This window comes from Lampetra planeri, chromosome 21, assembly GCF_965212315.1.
Source record: "Lampetra planeri chromosome 21, kcLamPlan1.2.h2, whole genome shotgun sequence".
In the NCBI taxonomy this organism is placed as follows: Eukaryota; Metazoa; Chordata; class Hyperoartia; order Petromyzontiformes; family Petromyzontidae; genus Lampetra; species Lampetra planeri.
The window spans coordinates 1735317-1759922 of record NC_136127.1 but is presented as its reverse complement, the minus strand read 5'-3'; the positions used below and the strand labels follow the sequence as shown (position 1 = coordinate 1759922).

Genomic DNA, 24606 nt, shown 5'->3' with positions numbered 1-24606 from the left:
GAACGCGGACTGCGACGGCATAACCGATATGGTGCTGATATTGAAGGGGCGCGTGTCACGTCATTACTCGATCCATGTACCGATTGGCAATGAATCGACACAGTGATTAACTCGAAAATTATAATTAACCCGGTACGGAGACTCATCTACTTACGAACGAGTTAGGTTCCAGAAGGTCTGTTCGTAAGTCGATTTGTTGGTGAGTACAACTTTACTCCTGTCGATTTCAAACACGTTGTACGGCATGTACACTAAACACGGAGAATGGCTTTAAAAGTTGTATATTCTCCTGTAGGTGTCATTGGTTCTTCACGTTCTGCAGATGTAGATGCCACCACTGCCATCTATTGCGCGGCGGCTGAGCTTACGACGCTCGGTCCGAATAGGCAACTCGACATACGGACAGATTTGTTCGTATCTCTGAAAGTTCGTAAGTCGACTGTTCGTAAGTAGAGGAGTCCCTGTATTTTGTATGCTTGTTTATTATGGATAGACTGATGTGAAATCGATACAATTGATCTCGATTAAAGATCCACGATCACCATTTATGGGGGGGGGGGGGGCAAATCTCTGCTCGGTGATTTTGTCGGGTGCCCGATGTTATCGCCGCTCTCTTACAGCAGCAGCAGCAGCACCGCGTGCCGCCCTGTGGCCTCGTGCTCCACCCCGCGGCACAATGACTCCCCCGCCGCAGCTGCTGCTGCTGGTGGTGGGTGTCGCTCTCCTCCTTCTCGTTCTCTCCCCCTGCGCCCTCGCCCTGCCGCTCCCTCAGGGTGAGGGACCCAGCGCGTTGCCAATTCACACGACAGGTGAATGCCTCATCCCCCCTCCCCACGCCGGCACTCTGGCCGCCGTTGTTGCGGCTGTTTTTGACCGCGATTCACTCCGATTCGATCAGTGCGAGTTGGTATTGCTGGCCACTGATGTGAGCAAACAGTTGCTATATGTCTGGCTTTTTTAGATCGACGAAATATTTTTTATTTGCTTCAGATGCCCAACGCCTCACCAGGTTCGGCCGTGTTTGCTTACGTTCATTTTTTACATGCCTCATTTGTGAGTGTCTTGTTATTACGACTTGTAGCTGTTTAAAAAATAAGTACAGTTACCGAGGCATGTTATACTTTTTTTTAAAATAAATGCTCATACAGAAGAACATATACGTACATTACAGGGCAGAAGTGTGTAATCACCTTTTAAGTTCAATACAAAATGGTATAGTTCTAAGTATTGAGGATATAATCCGGAAGAGGGGCGAGATACGACACATGCAGGATGGAGGAGTTTCACGTTTATTGATTTTACAAGTTGAATACTCAAGAGACCAGGATAATCGCATTTGCAGGAGTGACGATGGGAATTCGTCTGCCAGTACGGGGCAATGAATGGTTGCTGCGTACAATTCCAATTGAGCAATTTACGGGTAACTTTAAAAGTTGGATACCCTGATGCCAGCTCACAATAACCTCCTGGTGTGAATGGCGTGGAGGGGATATTTAACATCCACTGTGAATTTATACGATCATTACATCCATCGTAATAATAACCAGGGTGGCCGCTGCATTGGAACCGTGAAGCTCTGCTACAAGCGGCGAAATTCCTGCGACCGGACCTTGCCACTGCCCTAGAGGAGGGAAGATTGCTGAGGCTGGCATTGGAGTAGTCCCCCAGAGACCACTGAGCAAGTCAGGAGGTGGAATGCAGAATGAGTGGACCACGAAGGTCGGGTGTAGCCTTGGCAACAATTATGACATCTTGTCGAGAAAAATAATGCTGGAGTAGTTCCACTCACAACAGTGACCTTGGTGACCTTGACCTTGGGCCTATGCACCCCGGTTAATGTTAAAAATAAAGCTAATTATATACATACAAAACGAGCTAACAATTCTTGATGTTGATACAGAACCACCGGAACATCTCGGAAAAGAGGAGGAAGTCATGAACAGGCGACTGAAGGCCATACAAGAAGCGCTCATCAAACTTAATAATGAAAGTATGATTCATTACGAAAAAAATTAATTTACTGCACCAGTACAGTAATTATATCTTAATGTGGCATGCATTCTCAATTTACATACATTTATTTGTATGTATGTAAGTACAGTATACTCTAGAGTATGGATTACTGCAGTCACGAAAGCTTCAAATCAAGATTAAGTACAGTATGTTGAACGTATTTTCGCACGGTACGTAGCCAATCGCGCTAATTAGCGGATGTGCAGGGGGAAGGACAACAACACTAAACACACAAAAAACATTCTCAAGAAATTAATTGTCAATCTAGAATCTTTGAGAAATAGTGAATGAAAAAAGCACTGGTCTATGTAATGCGATGGAAGTTAATGACACACGTAACAGTATAGCTCTTAACTCTGGAACTTATTTGTCGATATTTTTGTACAATTATTAATTCGGATGGTAATATAGAATTTATATAAAATATATGAAATCAACCACAATATTTGTGAAAATGAGTCGTTAAGGATCTAATTGTTACCAAGGTGTCCGGATGGCTTAGGGGGTAATGCCACTTCATCGGCGATGAGAAAATGAATGCTGAGACGTTGGGTTCACGTCCAGGTTCCCAACACCAATGATGCATAATAAGGTTTTTGGGTTAGATCGCGTAAGTATAAATGTGTCGAGAAGCGTATTATGAAGTAATACATCTTACAACTGCATTCCTTATAGAGGAAACACGTGCCAATTAACTGATTACTAATCTATTATAATTACAATACCCCCCTACTCCGCTTCTGATCTCTGCACCTGATGGGTCCAGTGATGACGTCGTCCTGCTGCTGCTGCTCTATTTAAGACAGGAAGCAGGTGGATGGCTTCACTATTCTGGCAAATCTCCCGATGATGCTGAACGTAATTACCAGCGAAACATCGTACTTACATTGTAAATGTTGTGGATTTACTCTCCAACACACCGGTGGGCTGAAGCAGTATCTACTTGGCGCGTTGTTCGCGTGACAAACCTGACTGGCTGTCTCGGGTGGTGGAGGGTTACGACACATTTATACTTACGCGATCTAACCCAAAGACCTTTATTATTATTAATAATATTGGTCGCGAAAGTCTACGTATTAAACCAATGATACAACCAGTTCTCAAGTGTAATCAGTTGATGGTCTCAGTCTTATTGCAAATGTGTACAAAAACATTGAGGTTTTTTTTACTTCAATTTATCCTAGCTTGATTAACAGGCAGTGAACACTGTTTGCGTTCTACGTATGCATGTTGAACTTCTTTCACACCGTACGTAGCCAACCGTGCTAATCGAAGGTGCAGGGGAAGGAGAACGTTCTGGATAAGTGGATAGACGGCATATGGACCATGAGGCCCACAGGAACTACTGAGTTCGTAGCAGATGTGGTCCACATGAAGCATGAGGTCTAGCGAGCCCACAGAGGCCACAGGAACTCCGACATCACTAGCCGTTGAACCTACAGGAGTCGCAAGGTCTACGAGCGTGGGGTTCCAGAAGTTCTCCTTCTAGGCCTATACAAGTTTATAGCAGTGACAGTGGGCGCAGAGAATACATTGGTCTCAGAAATAAGTAAAAACTGGATGTATAACTCACGCGGAAATCCACTGTTTTCTTCCTCTGAGTGCTCAAGGAAACTCACTAAAGTAAACCCCTCGGTGATATATCTCAACTGTATTTATTTCCTTTATTATTACTACCGTGCTGGTTTTACCAGGAATGCCTTACTAAGTATCATGGCTTTTCAGGACGGTCCTGTCAAGTTTTCGAAGGGGGGGGGGGGGGGGATGATTGCTCTGTATATAGAATTGAGTAAAAAACATGGTTTAACTCATACAATCAACCGTTTACGTAATATAATTCAATGTCATAACAATTTAAGTCATCGTGTCTGGAAGCACTATAACTCCAAGAAAAAAAAACAAATACCACATTCAAAGAATACAATAACGACGTTAACGCAATCACGGATATTTGTATTTCCATTCGCAGGAATTCAGAAGGGAATGTTGAAAATGGCAATGAGAAATAAAACCCATTCTGGTTCGCCAATCAATGAAGGTAAAGTGTTTGTGGTCCGTCGAACAGTAAGTTCCCAATTGGAGCCCTCAAATTAAATATGAAACACATCTTTCTCGTCTGTTGCTACACCACGGGTAATGAATCGTATTCATTCACCAGATTCTGACGATAACGGGTGTTCAGATTAAGGTGCGTTTTCATTTAGTGTTACAGGTCCTTGTGAACACATCTTGGGAAGTTTATGTGCCGTGCGTTATGTAATGCCACGATCACACGCACTGATTGTACTTCACACAAACTGATTCAATGAACAAGTCCAGTTTGCTTGCAGGTGGGGCTAGTTCATAGTGGCGAGATGTTAACTCCCTCACCTGGTATACAGGAGGTCGTGTGTTCGATCCCGACCCCAACGCCTGTATATTGGGAGTTTGCATGTTCTCCCCATGGTCGCGTGTAATTTTCTCCAGGTCCTGCGGTTTTTCTTTCCACATTTATTCGGCTGCTATAAATTTGCACGTGATAAGCCACTTCGTTATGCAATCATTTGTGGCCAGGTCACTTCTGAAAAAGAGCTATATAGCTCAGGGGGCCTATCTGGTAAGATAAAAAAAATAGTTTTAATTTAAATAGTTTTCATTGAGTGAAATAGGCGTAGACAATTGGCTACGCTTGTGAATGACACTAATCGTATGAACAACCCGCTCAATGGTTACTGAGAAGACAATAATATTAGTTAACATTTGTAAGGGTAATTGTATCCATAAATCCCAACGCACCACGTATGGAAAGCAGGAAATAAACAGAACCTGCAGGGCAAACGGCCAGATCTAGGGGGTAAAGGTCAGTTTACAGAGGGGAGTTTTCGAGACCGAACTTAAATATATGTAACGACTCTGTCGTATTAGCAAAGGCAAAGGGTTCCAAAGCTTGGGAGCTGCACAGTCGCAAAATCCCGATCAGCTCAGGAACAGAGCCTTGCCCTCGGGGTGCTTGGTAGAGCTGTCAGGAGTGTTGTGGGTAAAAAACTATTTAGCAATCGTAAACTTTAGTACACACAATACATTTTTGTACAGTTTTAGTGTCATATTACCGTAGTGTTAAAGCAAACAATGCTAATTTAATTGTTATTTTAATATGAAATGTTTGGCAATGGCCACGAATGGCACGAGATTGTGCTGTACGTCACCCCGTAGCATTTTTACTTTTCTGTAGGGAGAATTGGGGGGAAAAAACGTGCGAATAACCGGGGAGGTCTTCCTGTTATCTGCCTTTTTACTTACAAATGATAAGTAGGTGAATGATGCATTCGTTCTGTTGTGTACAATATTGTGGATACATATTTAGTCGATGAGAAGAGTTTTTGTTCTTTTTTTTTATCACGGATAAGAGCATGAAAACGTATTTCTCCCATAGGAGAAATCTCACAGTATTTCGAAAAATGTATTATGTTGATTGTTGGTGTAAATTGACGATTTATTGACCTATATAGTATGATAACTGTTTGGACAAAAGCAGGAAGCAATCATGTTTTCACTATCTCTTGGATACAAACTTTGTTGTCACGATGCATGATCATTAGTTACACGCTGTCAACTGCGCATTTAGTTGTTGGCCGTGTGATACAGCACTATCTCAGTAAGACCGTCTTTACACGCATATATATAATAAGACTGCTAGGTGAAGATTAATATACTGGTTATAACAATGGGTACATGCTGCGGGTAACGAAACCTTCCACGACACAAGGATCTTAACAAGTACTCGCGGAAGATACTCATTTCATTGATGGTTGCGTGTCTATGCATGCAGACGCTGGTTGCAAGAGGGGATATTTGTCCCCCAGTGCAATCACAGGGATGACGGAATTCATCCTTGCCAGCTTCTGTGGCTGCATGTGCATCATCCTCGTTTTGTTTGTGGTGAAAATCTCAATGGGACAAAATAACAGGTATGTGACGATGCTTGAATACTCCTTAAACACAATTGTTATTTATATACAGTTTATAGAAATTGCTTAGAATATTTGGCTGTGCCTAATCATTAACACAAGGACAGAATTTAATGTTAGCTTCACCTCTAAGGTTTGTTCCATGAAAAATGTTGGTGCCATGGTTAATATTGGGCATAATTTGCACAATTCAAAACAGTTAAACATTTACACTTTTGAACTTTTGTTGGTTTTGAAGCTGTATCTGGAGCTTTTTGATGGTGCTGAATCTCCAAAGATGATATTGGATTAAACATGGCAAATTTTACATTTTGGCCACATTTCAGTTTTGAGAGTTAATATTTATGAACCTTTAAATTGTTTAACTAAGACCAACGAAAGTGAGTTCCTTTAAGTTTTTCAATGAGGACATTTTTGGGTACTTTTTGGAAGTGTTATTCAAAAATATTTAACTGGAAAATCCCTTAAGATGGAGCATCTCATTCACAAAGGTTAAGAGTTCCATATTTTATGAGAGTAGCAACCTTTTATGCTACACATACGGCAAACTACAAGTTAACAAAATCACTTGGAAACAGTGCTGTGATGACAACTAGAGTTCCAACTCAAAATTTAATTAATCATAAAAACGTTGTAGATATTATGGGGGAAATGTAAATATATTGGTAGGAAAAGTTTTTGTTAAAATCATAGATTTGACTATTCATTTCAAATTCCAGCTCTATAGCTCTCCTAATACATTAGAATGTACACGCGTCATTTATTCATTCATGATCATCTACAGGGATATAACATTCATCCTTTTACGGTGCGTTTAACCCCTTGGTTTGTCACCGTCTAGAACTCCTGCTGTCCGCGGTGAAGTGAGGGAGCGCGTCGGGGTTGGGAGCGACGAACTTGACACCGCGTGGCCAAGCCCCCCGCGTGCCACATCCCCCGTGGAGCAGCAGCAGCGGCAGAGGACTCCTTAGGGGCCACTCCCTTTCATCCAAAGGGGGTACACCAGTCAAGGAGCCAGGAAGTGTCCCACATGGGAGGGTAAACAAGCCATCTCATCTTACCACTCCACCCTTAGGCCCCATCATTAAACAAACCACCCTGGACGCAAGAGGCAAAAGCATTAAGTTGAACTAATTCCAGCGTGCGGCATGTCTTCCTACATGGGTTGTAACGATAGCTGAGTTGATGCTCTGAGGCAGCGGTGTTTCAGGTGACTCTGAGTCACAAACCCAGCACCTGGTGATTCCAGAAAGATGGACTTGAGCAAGGCTCGGTGCTGGCACCAGCTTTGTTGAACGTATTCACCCTTGACCTGGCAAAACACCAGTCTCCAGGCGGTTTAATTATGCTAGTGAGAACTATTTGGCCTCAAGAGACTGAGACTTCTTCAAAAAGATCAAAGAGATCTTAAACACAGCCACGGATATCAATAATGACTCTAAATGGTGGCCGTCTGGTAGTTCCTGCTCTTTGTTCCTCATGTGTCTCCCCTAATTTTAAGAGCTCAGCTCACCTAATGATACAATTTTTTTTTATTATTGTCAAAAAGTATCAATTATACCATTGCCATCATGGCATGATAATTTATGTGTATTCTTATTTTTTCTACATATGGCATTTTAAAAAAAGCAACAGGCTAAATTTGTATTTTTTATCTAAGCCATTTAGGGTAGCTGAACAGAAACCGTTTGCTCCGCCGGAATACGCGTGTGTTGAACAGTCGTCGGTGAAATGCCTGGTGCTTGCTGTTTGGTGAGTCCTTGATCTTGCATTTATGGAGGAAATGTCAACACTGTTCGACGTGTTATTGGGACACTGTTTAGAGCGGGCCCCCCCCCATTCCTTGGGGCAGACAGAAACCAAGGCTGTCCCTTGCTCGGGTCTTCAACAAGGTTCTTGTTTGGGACTTCATTGCTTCTCACGTCTCCTGCCATTGGGTGGCGGGGATATTTACTGAGTCCAGGAATGTGTCCAACTTGAATGTCTCGATTTCGGACAAGAGGACGGTGGAGATTTGATGTTCATATACAGAGGGAGATTTCGATTTTCCAAGATCGTATACATCCTAATTGTTGCAACATCCCTTCGGATGTTCGATGATGGGATGTTGGCAGCCACTGCGGTGGCATAGATTACAGGAAGCCATTTGCCACATGCAGCCACAGTGTTGATTTTAATTTACAACGAACCCGCTTCTACAGCTCTTGCACCAGACAAGGCATAGCACAATATTTTGCCGTCGGGCCTATGTTAATGTATGAAGGGTCCCAGTGTCGCATCCCCAGGAAGTGCCTGCCAACTTTTTGGATGACGTTAACCCTGGATTTCATAGGTGTGAGTCTGGTCAAGGGTGATTCCAAGGTATTGGGGTTTTTGGTCATGGGAAGGTGGGGGGGGGTCACGGAATTTGACCTTGTGTGGCGGAGCTTTCGATGTTGTTCGAATAGAAGGGGACCACAGACACCTTCCCTGCATCGGGCTTCACGTGCCACAGTCGTTCTCTCTGTTGCCTCGAATGTAGAGAGGCTTGGGTTGCCGGTCACAATGTCGTCCACACATGAATTTGATATTCGCAAGACTTTGTCAACAAAATGCCACTGAGTTTTAATAAAGCCGGAGCCAGGGTGGACCCGAGTGGGAGCCCCTCATTGTTCAACCTCCCTGCGTGGCCCTTTGAAATGCCAGGGCGCACGTTGAGAGTTCGGTTGCTCGGCATTGCGTCCATGAGAAGGATTGTGGGGCGACGTCAGATGACGTGCGGCAGCTCTGGCCGACGCTCGTGAGACGACCTCCTCGCTCTGCGAGCGCAGCGTGAGGAGGTTTGACAACGCGGGACGACCCGAGGAGGATCATCACCACAGACTGGTGCACCCGTGTCGGCTTGTTCAGTTATTCTCATCGACCGGCAGACGCGCAGCGTAATCGCACCACGAGAATTATCGCTGGCACGTTGAAACGCAGGCGAGGCCTCGTAGTAGCGCGTCTGCTGCTTGTTACAGAGGTTCACAGTTCGAATGCAGCAGCTGCCCTGATAAATAGCGCGCGTGGGTAATACCAATACAAATACGCACCATCTTTTTCACAGTGGACATTGACTGATCTAACTTGCCTCGGGATGCTACTATGATCGTGTTAAATAAATCAAAGTCCATGATGCCTTTCTCAAATGAACGTTGAGACGGTGCTCATCCCCTGTCTACAAACCCTATGGCAGAGCCGAGTCGTACCTATTTTATAGTCCCCGGAGGGATGATGGGCCGAGTCAACCTGCAACCAGGTTTTGAACCCTCAACCTGCCGACTGTGAGTCGCTTGCTCGACTGCTTAGCGACCTCACCGGTGAAGTGCTCCTGGGAAATCTCACCTGCTCGGTGGCAGATCCATTGAGTGGCGCTATGGTAACAAGCGTGTGCAATGTATTGTCTTTATAACGAGCAGGTAAGTACGCTACTGTTTCAGATGTGTATTGTTGTATTACTCCTGGGGCCCTAACGCCACCGATGTGAGCCGGCTCAATGGACCCCTCGATGAAATCCGTGATGTTGACTGATGCTAGCCCGTGACAATTCGATGCCACTGAATGTTTTTATTCTCATCTTTGCTGATCACAGTGGCCAAACGTCCAAAACGTCAAGCGACCGGGAACGAACAGCACTAGCAACGTAACAGACAAGAGCGTTACAAATCCTGAATTGATTGAGTGAACAAGATTCTTGGATTGAGCAAATTTATTCTAAGAACTTGGGAAGAGAGATGACGGGGGGAGGGATTTACACTGCAGTGTGGTGAGTGGACGGGTGTGTAATGTGACCTGCAGTGTGGTGAGTGAGTGGATGGGTGTGTAATGTGACTTGCAGTGTGGTGAGTGAGTGGATGGGTGTGTAATGTGACCTGCAGTGTGGTGAGTGAGTGGACGGGTGTGTAATGTGACTTGCAGTGTGGTGAGTGAGTGGATGGGTGTGTAATGTGACTTGCAGTGTGGTGAGTGAGTGGATGGGTGTGTAATGTGACCTGCAGTGTGGTGAGTGAGTGGATGGGTGTGTAATGTGACCTGCAGTGTGGTGAGTGAGTGGATGGGTGTGTAATGTGACCTGCAGTGTGGTGAGTGAGTGGATGGGTGTGTAATGTGACTTGCAGTGTGGTGAGTGAGTGGATGGGTGTGTAATGTGACCTGCAGTGTGGTGAGTGAGTGGACGGGTGTGTAATGTGATCTGCAGTGTGTTGAGTGAGTGGATGGGTGTGTAATGTGACTTGCAGTGTGGTGAGTGAGTGGATGGGTGTGCAATGTGACTTGCAGTGTGGGGAGTGAGTGGATGGGTGTGTAATGTGATTTGCAGTGTGGTGAGTGAGTGGATGGGTGTGTAATGTGACTTGCAGTGTGGTGAGTGAGTGGATGGGAGTGTAATGTGACTTGCAGTGTGGTGAGTGAGTGGATGGGTGTGTAATGTGACCTGCAGTGTGGTGAGTGAGTGGATGGGTGTGTAATGTGACCTGCAGTGTGGTGAGTGAGTGGACGAGTGTGTAATGTGACTTGCAGTGTGGTGAGTGAGTGGATGGGTGTGTAATGTGACTTGCAGTGTGGTGAGTGAGTGGATGGGTGCGTAATGTGACCTGCAGTGTGGTGAGTGAGTGGATGGGTGTGTAATGTGACCTGCAGTGTGGTGAGTGAGTGGATGGGTGTGTAATGTGACTTGCAGTGTGGTGAGTGAGTGGATGGGTGTGTAATGTGACCTGCAGTGTGGTGAGTGAGTGGACGGGTGTGTAATGTGACCTGCAGTGTGGTGAGTGAGTGGATGGGTGTGTAATGTGACCTGCAGTGTGGTGAGTGAGTGGATGGGTGTGTACTGTGACCTGCAGTGTGGTGAGTGGATGGGTGTGTAATGTGACCTGCAGTGTGGTGAGTGAGTGGATGGGTGTGTAATGTGACCTGCAGTGTGGTGAGTGGATGGGTGTGTAATGTGACCTGCAGTGTGGTGAGTGGATGGGTGTGTAATGTGGCCTGCAGTGTGGTGAGTGAGTGGATGGGTGTGTAATGTGACCTGCAGTGTGGTGAGTGAGTGGATGGGTGTGTAATGTGATATGCAGTGTGGTGAGTGAGTGGATGGGTGTGTAATGTGACCTGCAGTGTGGGTGGTTAGTGAGTGGATGGGTGTGTAATGTGACCTGCAGTGTGGTGAGTGAGTGGATGGGTGTGTAATGTGACCTGCAGTGTGGGTGGTTAGTGAGTGGATGGGTGTGTAATGTGACCTGCAGTGTGGGTGGTTAGTGAGTGGATGGGTGTGTAATGTGACCTGCAGTGTGGTGAGTGAGTGGATGGGTGTGTAATGTGACCTGCAGTGTGGTGAGTGAGTGGATGGGTGTGTAATGTGACCTGCAGTGTGGTGAGTAGATGGGTATTGTACTATGACTTGCAGTATGGTGAGTGGTTGAGTGAGTGTAAGTGTATTGTATGCACGTATGCATGTTGAACTTCTTTTGCACCGTACGCAGCCAACCGTGCTAATCGGAGGTGCGGAGGAATTACCGCCACTGATGTCATCCGTGATTTGACCTGCATTGTGGTGTTTGGCCAGAGTGTGGATGGGATCAGAATCAGAATTATATATTTATATTGGAGGAATTTGATGAGCTTTAAAGCTCTTTCCCCACATGTCCAGTCGTCACAGATGTCCAGTAGTGAAACAGCCAGTCTGGTGAATTGTGATTGCTGCTGGGAATGATGAGAGTTGAGGGCATCCACTACCTTACCTATCCCCCCACCCCCATCATTCCAATTCTGATTAGCTCCACCAGTTTAAAAGCTAAGCTCTGGATGATGAAACGTTGGGGTAGAGGTCAGTCGGCACAATAACAACAAGAAGAAGCAAAACATTCGTGAACATTTTTTATTTGAAACTTTCGTGGCTGCAGGAATCCATACTCTTTGGGTCTTTCGGTAAAGTCACGTGGGTATAAAATAAAATAAATCACGACGTTTCGGGCGCAACACAAGCGTCCATCATCAGGTGCGAAAGCGTGATTTCCCACCTGATGATGGACACCTGTGTTGCGCCCGAAACGTCGTGATTTATTTTATTTTATACCTACGTGACTTCACCGAAAGAACCAAAGAGTATTCGTGAACATTTAGTCGGCTTCAAAAGACGACAAAATACGCCGGCTAATGCAGTTAATAGGCGTCGCAGCACGTGCAAGCGCTAAACAAACAAGAGAGTCGGAGGCCACACAACCAGCCACGCTCGTACGCGCAGTCTTCAATTGTCCACCCGCCGCGTGTAACCAACCCCCCCCGCTTGAGCGGCGCTCGTGTGTGTGGCTTTGTTGTCAAGTCGAGCCTCAAGGAGACACTCGAGGACGACGTTGTGTGCTTCAGCGACGAGAACTGGTCGATGTTTTAATTCGCCTCCACTTGCAACTGGTGGGCAAGCGTGGCGCATGCAGCCTCCAGCTCGGGCCAGCTCCACACCAGGCGGCATGGACACGACGCCAAACGTGAATGAACGGCGAGCTGACGTCGTCGTTCTGCCACAACAATGAGGCTTAAAGATAACACCGCAGCGCGTGCACGAGTCCACACAAGGGGGACAATGGCCCTCGCTTCTGCACCCACATGACTCGCAGCTTTACGGTTTGTTGTTGGATACTGGAGTCCATGGAAACATGTATATGTCATAAAGACTCAGCGGCAGGTCAGCACAACAACAATCCGACAACAAGGAAGGCACGCATGGGGCCTTGCCTGTGGCTTTGGTTTTACAGGCGCTATGCGAATAGTTTGAACTGCTTTAAAGTAGATGTAAAATTGCAGACCATTTAGACGTTTTAGGTGCAACGGTTAAACATTAATAATGGGAGTGGCATTTCCCGACACGCCACATTACTACAGCTGGGCTGAGTTAAGGTAAGACGTAAATACCCTTGTGTGCATGGTCGGTCCTGACTGGCTTGATTAAAGGTGACATGAGCTGTGTAGTTGTGTGAACACTATGTTTGACAGGTAGTACAATTCATTTGTTTTATTGATGCGTTTAAGTGGATTATTTTAATAATTGATCATGGAGGGTTGTTTTTTACATTCTTACAAAATGTTACGGAGAATTACAAAGGTAGACCCCTTCACCGAAGTGAATACATGAGCAGCCGTCATTTGCTTTGATTTGATCGGTATTTATGTGACAACTTTAAATCTTGATTTGCACAAAGCTGACACAAATGTGTGTTTTCCCACGCACTGCCACTGATTCACTGTGGTCAGTTTGCATTGCCCATTTTCCAGTCACAGCAGTGTCAGGAATGCCCTTTTCCTGCCATGGTACCAAATGCACTCGTGGAGATGGCCTGATAAATACACTATCCGTGGAACGATGGTGTTTTACATTGATGATACTATATGATTGTATCTTGCTGATGTATTTATTACTAGTTCATAAAGCCTATCTTCGCCAGGCAAACGTTTAAAATAAATATAATAATGGACCTCATGATTTTTTACAATTATGATCGACGATCAGAAACTAACAACTACTACAAAAATTTGTATTTTTCCGCAAAAAAATGTTTGTTGACGACTTGATTCAACTTCTTAGATGTAATGACGTCCTCATCGGAAACCACTCATTTTCAAGATTCCGTTCTTTTTTTATTAGAAAGAACAAAATGTATTAACGTAATTCTCTATGAAGGGAAGCTCTCCTATCTTTTACCGTTTTGGAAGTATTCAGATATGAACATTATCAAATGCGTATTTTTTCCTTCAAAACTACGTAAATCCGAAATATCTCAAAAACAATCAAAGATAGAACAGTGGTTATCGCTTTAATTGTGTTTGTTGTTTAACGCCCTATCAAATTAAAAAAACCGCAATGTTATATTTTGAACGGTTTCTGAATGACACCAGGCACAAACATTTTGTGGGGCACTTAAAATATAGATTTGGGGGCCTAAGGTCACAATAACTCTCGTAAAGATTATCCAAAACGGGCAAAACTTTCATTTAAAGTGGCGTTGGTACGAGGGACTTACCCACAAGAAAACTGGCAACATTTTCCAAACGGTTGCCAAAAATAGCCACAATCCATAGCAAAGTGTTTCAAATATGACAACACATTTTGTCCTGACGGCTGACTACGCGTCAGCTTCTGTGCCGCTAATTAAACACGAAGAGAAAACGCGTGTTATAAAGGGTCACACACAATCCACGCCAGTGTTCTTCACAAATTTTCCGAGGGGAGGGGGGCACTTTCGCCGATAAGACATCATCAGTGCGAGGGGCGCCATACATTTGAAACCATTGGGGATTTTCAGATTTCTCTGCCTGTTGTTTGTCTCCTAAAAGATGCCTACAATATGTACCACATGTCAGCTTTCTACCTTGTCGGAAACTACCCTCGAGGTTTTTGAGACGTACATACAGATTAAGGTCTTCATTTACATAGAAGATAAAATGGGATTATTATATGAAATGTATCGACAGCACCGTGACTGTTGAACAAGAGCAGCGCGATAGCTGACGGAAAACCTCGCACTGTCAATTGCGTAACTATTCAAATGTCAATTTCAAAACTGCTAATCGGAAAACAATGTTTTAATCCAATTCTCATCAGGCCCGTGGTGTAAAGAGCAGTCTCCAAGGCTTATTCACTTTACCTCGGTGGCCTCTCTGTGCGCCATGAAGAAGGGCCTTTGTCCCAAACCTTTTCATTTTTTATACTGCACTTCCCTTGAAGGGAGTGTAACGTGTTTAGTTTTAATGTCGGGATGTCTTTCCTTCTCCACTGTTGTCCACAATGTCTGGAACTCGCTTCCCTGGCCATCCGTGCTGTCGACTCACCTGGCTCACCTCACTCACCTGCCCCTATTCCAAGTCCAGGCTCAAGACATTCCTTTTCTCCTCTCTGTATGTATGGAAGTTGAACTTCGTTCGCACCGTACGTAGCCAACCGTGCTAATCAGAGGCGCGAGGGAAGGACAAAAAACTAAACAAAAAAAGCAGTTCGAAAGAAATTAGTTTTTTCAATCTAGATTCAAAGTGCACAGCTCCAGTGACTTGCTAATATCGGAAGGAAGAGCGTTCCAGACGGCCGCAGAAGCACATCTGAAAGCGCGCGATGCAGTGACCGTCTTTGTTCGATGGCCAGCCACTGTCTTCAACCGAAAACATATTTCGATTGCGCCTCGAATTAAGAATACACACACACTCCAGTTGTATCGCGTCGTGAGAAGCAGTTGCATAGAAACGCTAAGCAGCATTGTAACTGTATACGTCCACATCTCGTGTTCCATTCGCCTTTAACGGACACACGTTACATCAGCAGTTGTCATTGCACTGCAGTCTGCAGTCAATACGTTTCAAATGCTCTATACTGGACTGCATTGATATTCCAGTCGGCGCAACGCAGCTCCGTCTCTTGAACAGGTGGAAGATTGCCCAACGTAGCATCTCGCTTCCCTCATTTCAGTCCACAATCCCAGCTGTCTCTGTGCCCCCTCCTCCTTGTGCCCAATCACCATTCCCTTCTTTCTCGCTTGTGGTTCCCTTAAACTAGAACAAACTGCCCCGTACACGTTGAACAATCACCCCCAGTATGAAAATAAGAATACGTTTGATCATGTCTGACAATAAAACAAATGTTAAAATGTTCAAACACCAAATTGATCCCTTGTGCAAGGAATCAAGTCTGCATCGACCACACGTTCCTGTGGCAACACATGCAAACACGCTCGGATAATTATTATATTCGCATTGTATTTGAAACTGATTGGCCTACAGCAGGCAGCCTTCTGTATGGCCTAGTCTCACCACCAGTGTCATCATTCACCCACCCAGCCACCCACCAGGCTACACCTCTCCGTCATTCCATCCACATTTTAAACATCCACTTATAAAGATATCAGAATCACCCTCACTGTTTCTTATTCGCTCTTCCCGTAAAACACTCACCGATCATCGCTCTCGCTAACCCAAACGCCTCTTCCCCCCTCCCTTCCCCATCATCAACACCGCCGACCCATTCATCATTACACGCACTCATCATTAACCCACTCATTGTCACTTTCATCGTCGTTCATTTCACGCATAATCATATTCATCATGCACGACCATCCTCGTCAACTCACCATCTCATCACTCTTCCTCCGTACAAATAGTAAATGTATCGTCCAGCGCCTTGCATCAAGGCGCCTTGCATCAAGGCGCTATATGAATGACAATAAGATGAGATGTGCTCCAAGTCGCAAGTGGTTTGGTACTGGCTGTTGCTTTCAATCTTGATTTGAAGCTCTCGTGACTGCAGGAATCCATAATCTTTGGTTCTTTCGGTAAGTCACGTAGGTAGAAAATAAAAATAAATCACGTCCGTCATCAGCTTCCCCACCTGATGACGGACGCTTGTGTTGCGCCCGAAACGTCGTGATTTATTTTATTTTATACCTACGTGACTTTACCGAAAGAACCAAAGAGTATGAAGGCTTTCGTTTATAAATTGTGACTATCACTCTTAAACCAGCGGTGCTCAACCCATGTGCCGTGTCCCCCTGGAACCCTTCCGGCTTGGGCAGGGGTCGGCAACTCACCACGCGTGGCTCTTTGGCTGCCCCCCTTGCATGCGGGCAGCCGTTTAAAAAAAGAAAAACTGGAATCTTGAACGTAATTTAACGCAAAGACAATTGATTAAATAGGGCAGGGAATGGGTCACTATTGAATGTCTTGGAGACAAAATGTGCAGCAGACGAACGATTGTTAAAGAATAACTCGGGGGGGGACTAAATAGACGCAAGTTTATTCCATCACCTATTTTGTTTCAGCCAGAATGTGTTCGTCATCTGCTGTGTATCTGCTGTTGGGTAATTACCAGCGAAATGCCACGGTACTCGAATTGTAAATGTTGTGGGTTCACTCTCCAACACACAACCGGTGTGCTCGACTAGAAACGAATAGGCACGTTCTGTTTACGTGACAACCCTTAATAATTGGCTGTGTCGGGTGGTGGCGGGTTTAACGACACATTTATTTTTACGCGATCTAACCCAAAAACCTTTATTTTGGTCACCATTTTGGCTTTCCGGCCTGTGACGACATTTTGCAAACGTTTTTGCACGGAGCTCCCAATGCTCTCCGAACAGCGTCTTCTTCCACCCACCGCCTTCCCGATCGTGTTACTCTGACTGTTCGCGATGAGCACGTACTTATTGAGCAATTTGTGAGTAATTTGTCGTGGGTAACGCAGTATGGGGCCGTCCATAAATGACGTCACGTACCTGGGGGGGGGGGGTCAGACATTTGTGACGATGTGTGACGAGGGGGGGGCGTGAGAAATGTGACGTCACATCAAAATGCGCAACTTTAAATAAATATAGACAACACGTTCTACTTAATTAAATAGACTTTTTAATAAATGTTTTCTCCTACAACATCAGAGTGCAGCGCCACATTAAATACGCACTACAATGACAATAGTTTAAAGCTATTTGAAGCATGTTTCATTTGGGGGGGGGGGCAGAGCTTTGTGACGTCATATTTGAGGGGGGGTCTGACTTTTTGTGACGCCGTGTGACCAGGGGTGGGGGGGGGGGTCAAAAATCGTCAAAAATCGCGTGACATCATTTATGGACGTCCTCTATGCAAGAGCTTGTCATTTCAAACTGAATATTCCACCCCCCTCTGCTCGGCCTCCAACTCCATGGCAATGATTTCCCTCACGATGAACGATCTCCTTCCTGATGGCTCCGCAACACGTGCGTGGTGTAGCACGGTAGCTCCTTCAGTGTCATCAAATCATCTCACTTTCTTGCACCCTGATTGGGTTTTCGCTGATTGGGGCCATGTGGAAGTTTGACCTGAACGAATCTTGCCGGCTGTGTCGGAGAGAACCCGACGGCGATTACCGCGGGTGAATTGCCACCGTCCGTGTTGTGAGACTTAAATACGCGATACTACACATGCATAACCGTGGTTTCTCCTCCCTTCCCAGGATCCTTGCAACAGCATTGGGAGTGAGTAGTCCACCGACACATTTTGTTTTTGAACAGGACAAATGACCGCACACCTTTCGTTCTAATTGTATCTGTATCACAGTCCTGTATAAACACACAGATTCATTACATTCATACATATTGTTGTTTTCTCTTTCCATCAGTACCCAAGGAATACAATTGTCAACTGTTTGCACAGCGTTGGCTACAGCGGCGAACTGGGCCTCAGCTCAAAGGTAACGAATGGATACTCTTGAGTACACATTACAGTGTACTTCGAAATCCTTTGAATAAATACGAAAGTCAATGTTCACCGGCACTATATATAAGTTGTTGGCCTGCTCAAATATATCACGTATTATTTAAAGAAACGCTAAAATGTTGGGGGTGGGGAAATGGTGGCCGTCACACAGCCCACATGACGTGTATCATGGCTCGATTAATTCATAATACAGGTTTTTTTTGGGTTAATACCACCACTTGTGGCTTTTTTTTGGAAATCGTTTATAATAGAAGTCGTTTATATATGTTTAATTTCAAGTACCGTACGTGTATGTGTAAATCCCGTCTGTGGGAAAAAAACTGCTTATTTTAAGGGCCAAAAGATCAGCCTAAGAAGAGTGGAACCTAAGAATAGGTTTTCCCCTTTTTTCTGGCAACAAAACAGGTGAAACCTTTTACGAGGAATCATGTCTGCACTAACCACAATGCTTGTGGTCAAAATGCAAACAAAAAACACAATCTGATAATATTTTCTTTGTACTTGCAACTGATTGGTCCACACCAGACAACTTTCTTTTGAGCCTCGTCTCAAAACGGTGTTAGACCAGAGGACGCCAAAAGGCGAGAGACCCAGAGACGACTCATACAGCAGAGACTCATCGTTTGTTGCCCTTCCTCCGCACCTCTGATTAGCACAGTTGACTACGTACGGTGTGAAAGAAGTTCAACATACAGTACACACATACAACCCACACTTAAGGGCAGGGTTACCTTAAGGATAACTCCTCACATTTCCCTTAAATTGCTTTCTGAAACCTGTTTATATTAGGTAAGCTTCAGGAAAGTAGAAAACTGAGGTAAAAGGTCACTCATTGATATTATGCTGCAATGTTAGATCGTTTTCGTCAGATCCTACGTTTGTGCTTTTTGTTCTGTTACGCGACACATCGGTCTGAAGCCTCGCTGTGGTCCGTTGCGCTTTAGACATTTTTAAAAACGAATTTAATACATGCATGCAACTTGCAGGCCTTGCTCACACAGGCAGTCAGGGCACCAAAATGCTGTAACAAAATAGAAAATTACTTATCCAACTTCCTCCCCTTGCTCCCTGAATCATGAAATGTCGTGAACTGAATGCAAACGGATTGGGCAAATATTTATGATTTAAAACTAGTGTAAATTGCCCATGTGTTCCTGTTGCTGCACAGTGTATTTCCCCCCACAATTAGCAGATTATCTAACAAAATATCTGTTTTAAAAAATATATAAATTCGTGCAGGCTTGTTTTCCGTAACGTCATGTCTGTCACCCAATGTAAGTACTCGGCCAAGTTGTTTCAACTAAACTATTTAAACACATTTATATTTTACCGTGTAAGGCCCCACGAAGCTATCGGTCTCTTTCAGAAGCGACCTGCCCACAAATGAGAGCTCTGCGAAGTGGCTTATCACGTGGACATTTATTGCAACCAAATACTCTTAAACTCAGGGAAAAACCGGAGGACCCGGATTAAAATCCACACTCCCCGGGGAGAGAGACACGCAAACTCCAAATATACAGCAGCAGGCGTCAGGGTCGGGATTGAGCCCACAACCTCCTGTATACCAGGCGAGGGAGTTAACATCTCATAGCCGCCGTGATGATGATGAGAGAGAGACGCAGACTCCAAATATACAGCAGCAGGCGTCATGGTCGGGATTGATCCCACAAACTTCTGTATACCAGGCGAGGCAGTTAACGTCTCGCCACCATGGCGACACTGTTTAAATGTTTGGCTACTATCAATTTGTATCAAGTTAATAGTTAAAAACGCCTTCTCTGATGGCGATTGTGAATGCGTGAACCTCGGCTGTGCCAATAGTACATGTGTTTTAATTACTGTGCGTGCCACTACAAGTCAGAAGACTAGCCCTGTCAATCACGTCTTGTTTATTGCATGTTATGCCCTCTCTTTTTAGAGCTTCTACCGGTTTATTATCAGCATAAACGTGCGTTAAACACTTTTTAAGGACACTCTTGGGCTGGATGACATATTTTTCGGGAGCGTAATGAATACTTAGACCTCTATCCTTTGATAGAACGCTTTTTAGAGGGACTGTTATCGTACCGATGCCCAGATACGAAGGGTAGTGCACCCAGCACGTAGTTACACGGTGCAGCAGAGCGGATATCTACACGGAGGCTGTCAATGTTTCACGTGTAGCAAATGAATACAGTGTACAGAGTGCGATTCTGCAATCATTTGCCAGAGGCAGTTGTGAAGCATTTGTTTGTACAGTACAGTATGCATGTTAAACTTCGTTTGCGCCGTACGCAGCCAACCGTGCGAATCATTATACCTTGGTACGTTTAGTTTGTTTCTTGTGGGACTTTAAATGAACTCGTGTCATGCTCATCATAGCAGTCTGGGAGATGAACGGCTTCAAAGTAACACAATAAATAAGCAGATGAGACTGCCACATAATGTGTCTGTTCCTCAACATAAAACAACTTTGTTTTACACATCTCATCAGCCACGCAGCCTTCTGGGAGTTCATAATTTCAGCAGCATTGGTTTATGTTCCAGATTTGACAAATTCAAAAAAATGACCCCCCCAAAGTGCTCAATAGAAATTACACGTAACAGCAATCATCACCCCCATACTGACAGACTCATGCTTATCCGGACTGCTGCCGAGTCACTCTGTGCAGACAGAAACAGCTGATACTCGGGGTTGCCCTTTAAAATTTGTTTTTAAAGGCCGTGAGATGTGTGGGGGCGCCGCAGTGGCTAGGAGATGTTAATTACCTCGCCTGGTGTACAGGACGTCGTGGATTTGATCCCGACCCTGACGCCTGCTGCTGTATATTTGGAGTTTGCGTCTCTCTCTCTCATTATCATCGTGGCTAGGAGATGTTAACTACCTCGCCTGGTGTACAGGACGTCGTGGGTTTGATCCCGACCCTGACGCCTGCTGCTGTATATTTGGAGTTTGCGTCTCTCTCTCTCTCTCATCATCATGGTGGCTAGGAGATGTTAACTACCTCGCCTGGTATACAGGACGTCGTGGGTTTGATCCCGACCCTGACGCCTGCTGCTGTATATTTGGAGTTTGCGTCTCTCTCTCTCATTATCATCGTGGCTAGGAGATGTTAACTACCTCGCCTGGTGTACAGGACGTCGTGGGTTTGATCCCGACCCTGACGCCTGCTGCTGTATATTTGGAGTTTGCGTCTCTCTCTCCTTGTAGTCGCGAGGATTTCCTCTGGGTCCTCTGGTTTTTCCCTCCACATTAGAGAATTCTGCGTCTATATGTGCCCACGTGGTGCGCCACTTCGTTGAGCTATCATCCGTGGTCAGGATGCTTCGGAAAAAGAGTGATATGGCTCAGTGGGCCTTACCTGGTCAAATAGAAGATAGTTTAGTTTAGAGTTGGTTCTCGCATGTAACGTGCTCCGAGACGCCCCCGAGTATCAGGGCGCTGTATCAACACAAATAATGACTGTATTCACACAAAAGTAAGTAAACGTTAGACTGTATTCATATTCATTGATGCCAAATTGTGGTGGTGGGGTTTGTGGATGCGGAGCAGATAGGGAACACCCTGGGCAGGAGAACTCTGCTCATCCGTGGCCCTATTATCCGCAGCAGCTGCAGGGACCACAGAACTCCGATCATCTGCGATCCTATTCTTCCTGTAATTTTTTTCCATAAGTCTTTGCGGAACGGCATCCTATTTGCGATATATTTTGCGGATAAGAGGGGTCGCAAATACATCAAATTATCCGTGAATGATTCACGTTTTTTAATTTTCAAATATGCACTGCTGTCAAATCAAGTGAATGAATGGGACCTGTACTATTTGGTTCGTTCGGTAAAGTCACGTAGGTATAAAATAAAATAAATCACGACGTTTCGGGCGCAACGCAAGCGTCCGTGGTTGAGTGGGTGAGCTAGCTAATGTGTGAATTAGTGGTTTAGTGAGTGACTGGGTGAGTGAGTGAGTGACTGGGTGAGTGAGTGAGCTAGTGAGTGACTGGGTGAATAAGTGAGTGAGCTAGTGAGTGACTGGGTGAGTGAGTGAGTGAGCTAGTGAGTGACTGGGTGAGTGAGTGAGTTAGTGAGTGAGTGACTGGGTGGGTGAGTGAGTGAGTGAGCTAGTGAGTGACTGGGTGAGTGAGTGAGTTACTGGGTGAGTGAGTGAGTGACTGGGTGAGTGAGTGACTGGGTGAGTGAGTGAGTGAGTGAGCTAGTGAGTGACTGGGTGAGTGAGTGAGCTAGTGATTGACTGGGTGAGTGAGTGAGTGAGTGAGCTAGTGAGTGACTGGGTTAGTGAGTGAGTGACTGGGTGAGTGAGTGAGCTAGTGAGTGAGTGAGTGAGTGACTGGGTGAGTGAGTGAGTGAGTGACTGGGTGAGTGAGTGAGCTAGTGAGTGAGTGAGTGAGTGACTGGGTGAGTGAGTGAGTGAGTGACTGGGTGAGTGAGTGACTGGGTGAGTGAGTGAGCTAGTGAGTGAGTGAGTGAGTGACTGGGTGAGTGAGTGACTGGGTGAGTGAGTGAGCTAGTGAGTGACTGGGTGAGTGAGTGAGTGAGTGAGCTAGTGATTGACTGGGTGAGTGAGTGAGTGAGCTAGTGAGTGACTGGGTGAGTGAGTGAGCTAGTGAGTGACTGGGTGAGTGAGTGACTGGGTGAGTGACTGGGTGAGTGAATGAGTGAGCTAGTGATTGACTGGGTGAGTGAGTGAGTGAGCTAGTGAGTGACTGGGTGAGTGAGTGACTGGGTGAGTGAGTGAGCTAGTGAGTGACTGGGTGAGTGAGTGAGTGAGTGACTGGGTGAGTGAGTGACTGGGTGAGTGAGTGAGTGAGCTAGTGAGTGAGTTACTGGGTGAGTGAGTGAGCTAGTGAGTGGGTGAGTGAGTGAGTGAGTGAGTGACTGGGTGAGTGAGTGAGCTAGTGAGTGACTGGGTGAGTGAGCGAGTGAGTGAGATAATGAGTGACTGGGTGAGTGAGTGAGTGAGCTAGTGACTGACTGGGTGAGTGAGTTAGCTAGTGAGTGACTGGGTGAGTGAGTGACTGGGTGAGTGAGTGAGTGAGCTAGTGAGTGAGTTACTGGGTGAGTGAGTGAGTGAGTGACTGGGTGAGTGACTGAGCTAGTGAGTGACTGGGTGAGTGAGTGAGTGAGCTAGTGATTAACTGGGTGAGTGAGTGAGTGAGCTAGTGAGTGACTGGGTGAGTGACTGGGTGAATGAGTGAGTGAGGTAGTGAGTGACTGGGTGAGTGAGTGAGTGAGTGACTGGGTGAGTGACTGGGTGAGTGAGTGAGTGAGTGAGTGAGTGACTGAATGAGTGAGTGAGTGAGCTAATGAGTGACTGGGTGAGTGAGTGAGCTAGTGAGTGACTGGGTGAGTGAGTGAGCTAGTGATTGACTGGGTGAGTGAGTGAGTCAGCTAGTGAGTGACTGGGTAAGTGAGTGAGTGTGTGACTGGGTGAGGGAGTGAGTGAGCTAGTGAGTGACTGGGTGAGTGAGTGAGTGAGTGACTGGGTGAGTGAGTGAGCTAGTGAGTGAGTGAGCTAGTGAGTGACTGGGTGAGTGAGTGAGTGAGCTAATGAGTGACTGGGTGAGTGAGTGAGTGGGTGAATGAGTGAGTGAGTGACTGGGTGAGTGAGTGAGTGAGCTAGTGAGTGACTGGGTGAGTGAGTGACTGGGTGAGTGACTGGGTGAGTGAGTGAGCTAGTGAGTGACTGGGTCAGTGAGTGAGTGAGTGACTGGGTGAGTGAGTGGGTGGTTGAGTGAACACGTGGGTGAGTGTATTGTATGTATGTACGTTGAACTTCTTTCGCACCACCCTACGAAGCCAACCGTGGATAATCGGAGGCGCGGGGGAAGGACAACAAACTAAACACAACAAGCAGTTCTAAAGAAATTAGTGTTTCAATTTAGAATGCGTTTAACGACATTCAATGTTGATATGGTTTGATATTCAGTCCAAATCCACCACAGTAAATACGTGGACTGTCACATCACTCGTCGTGCTGCTTTGTGTGATTGGTAAGGAAGTAACTCATTCTAAATGTTTGGCTTCCTCTCATTTAAAATCAACTTACATGCAGACTGGTACACTTCAAGTGGCATGTTTAGCCAGTACGAGCATTGGGTTAAAGTAAAACATCGGTTCGCAGCCGATCGTCAGGCGTCACGGCGTGCTCCGTGTCGCAGGAGCTGTTGAAGCACATCGCGTTGGGCCACCTCTACGAACCCCTTCACTTCACGTACAACCTCAAGACCGGCTACCACAATGCGGCCGTCATCAGGAAATGCATCGAGCTGCTGGATGCCAGAGCACTGAGGTAGGACCGCGTCAGTACACAAACAGGCAACGTGGCCCGTTTGGGAAGAGGCTGTGGGTTGTCCTCCTACTCGCAGGCCCAGCGCGCGCGGGGCGGGCAGCGAGCCCAATTACCCCCCCCCCATCTCTG

At 45.7% G+C, this 24606-nt stretch overlaps 2 protein-coding genes across 2 annotated transcripts in view; both read left to right on the top strand.

Annotated features, from left to right (window-relative positions):
* The first annotated feature begins 570 nt into the window (after nucleotides 1-570).
* LOC144724511 (uncharacterized) lies at nucleotides 571-8616 on the top strand. The gene is made up of 5 exons (XM_078603714.1): nucleotides 571-809; nucleotides 1901-1990; nucleotides 3983-4051; nucleotides 5822-5960; nucleotides 6802-8616. Exons 1-5 carry the CDS (start codon nucleotides 677-679, stop codon nucleotides 6929-6931), a joined length of 561 nt encoding a protein of 186 aa, XP_078459840.1. The 5' UTR covers nucleotides 571-676; the 3' UTR covers nucleotides 6932-8616.
* Nucleotides 8617-12407: 3791 nt separating this feature from the next.
* The window catches only part of LOC144724510 (uncharacterized), a 38595-nt gene continuing 26396 nt past the window's right edge, over nucleotides 12408-24606 (top strand). Inside the window, exons 1-4 of the mRNA XM_078603713.1 lie at nucleotides 12408-12860; nucleotides 17929-17950; nucleotides 18094-18165; nucleotides 24347-24477. Coding sequence (XP_078459839.1) covers nucleotides 12808-12860; nucleotides 17929-17950; nucleotides 18094-18165; nucleotides 24347-24477 — 278 coding nt within the window. The 5' untranslated portion in view covers nucleotides 12408-12807. The remainder of the gene's footprint in view (nucleotides 12861-17928; nucleotides 17951-18093; nucleotides 18166-24346; nucleotides 24478-24606) is intronic.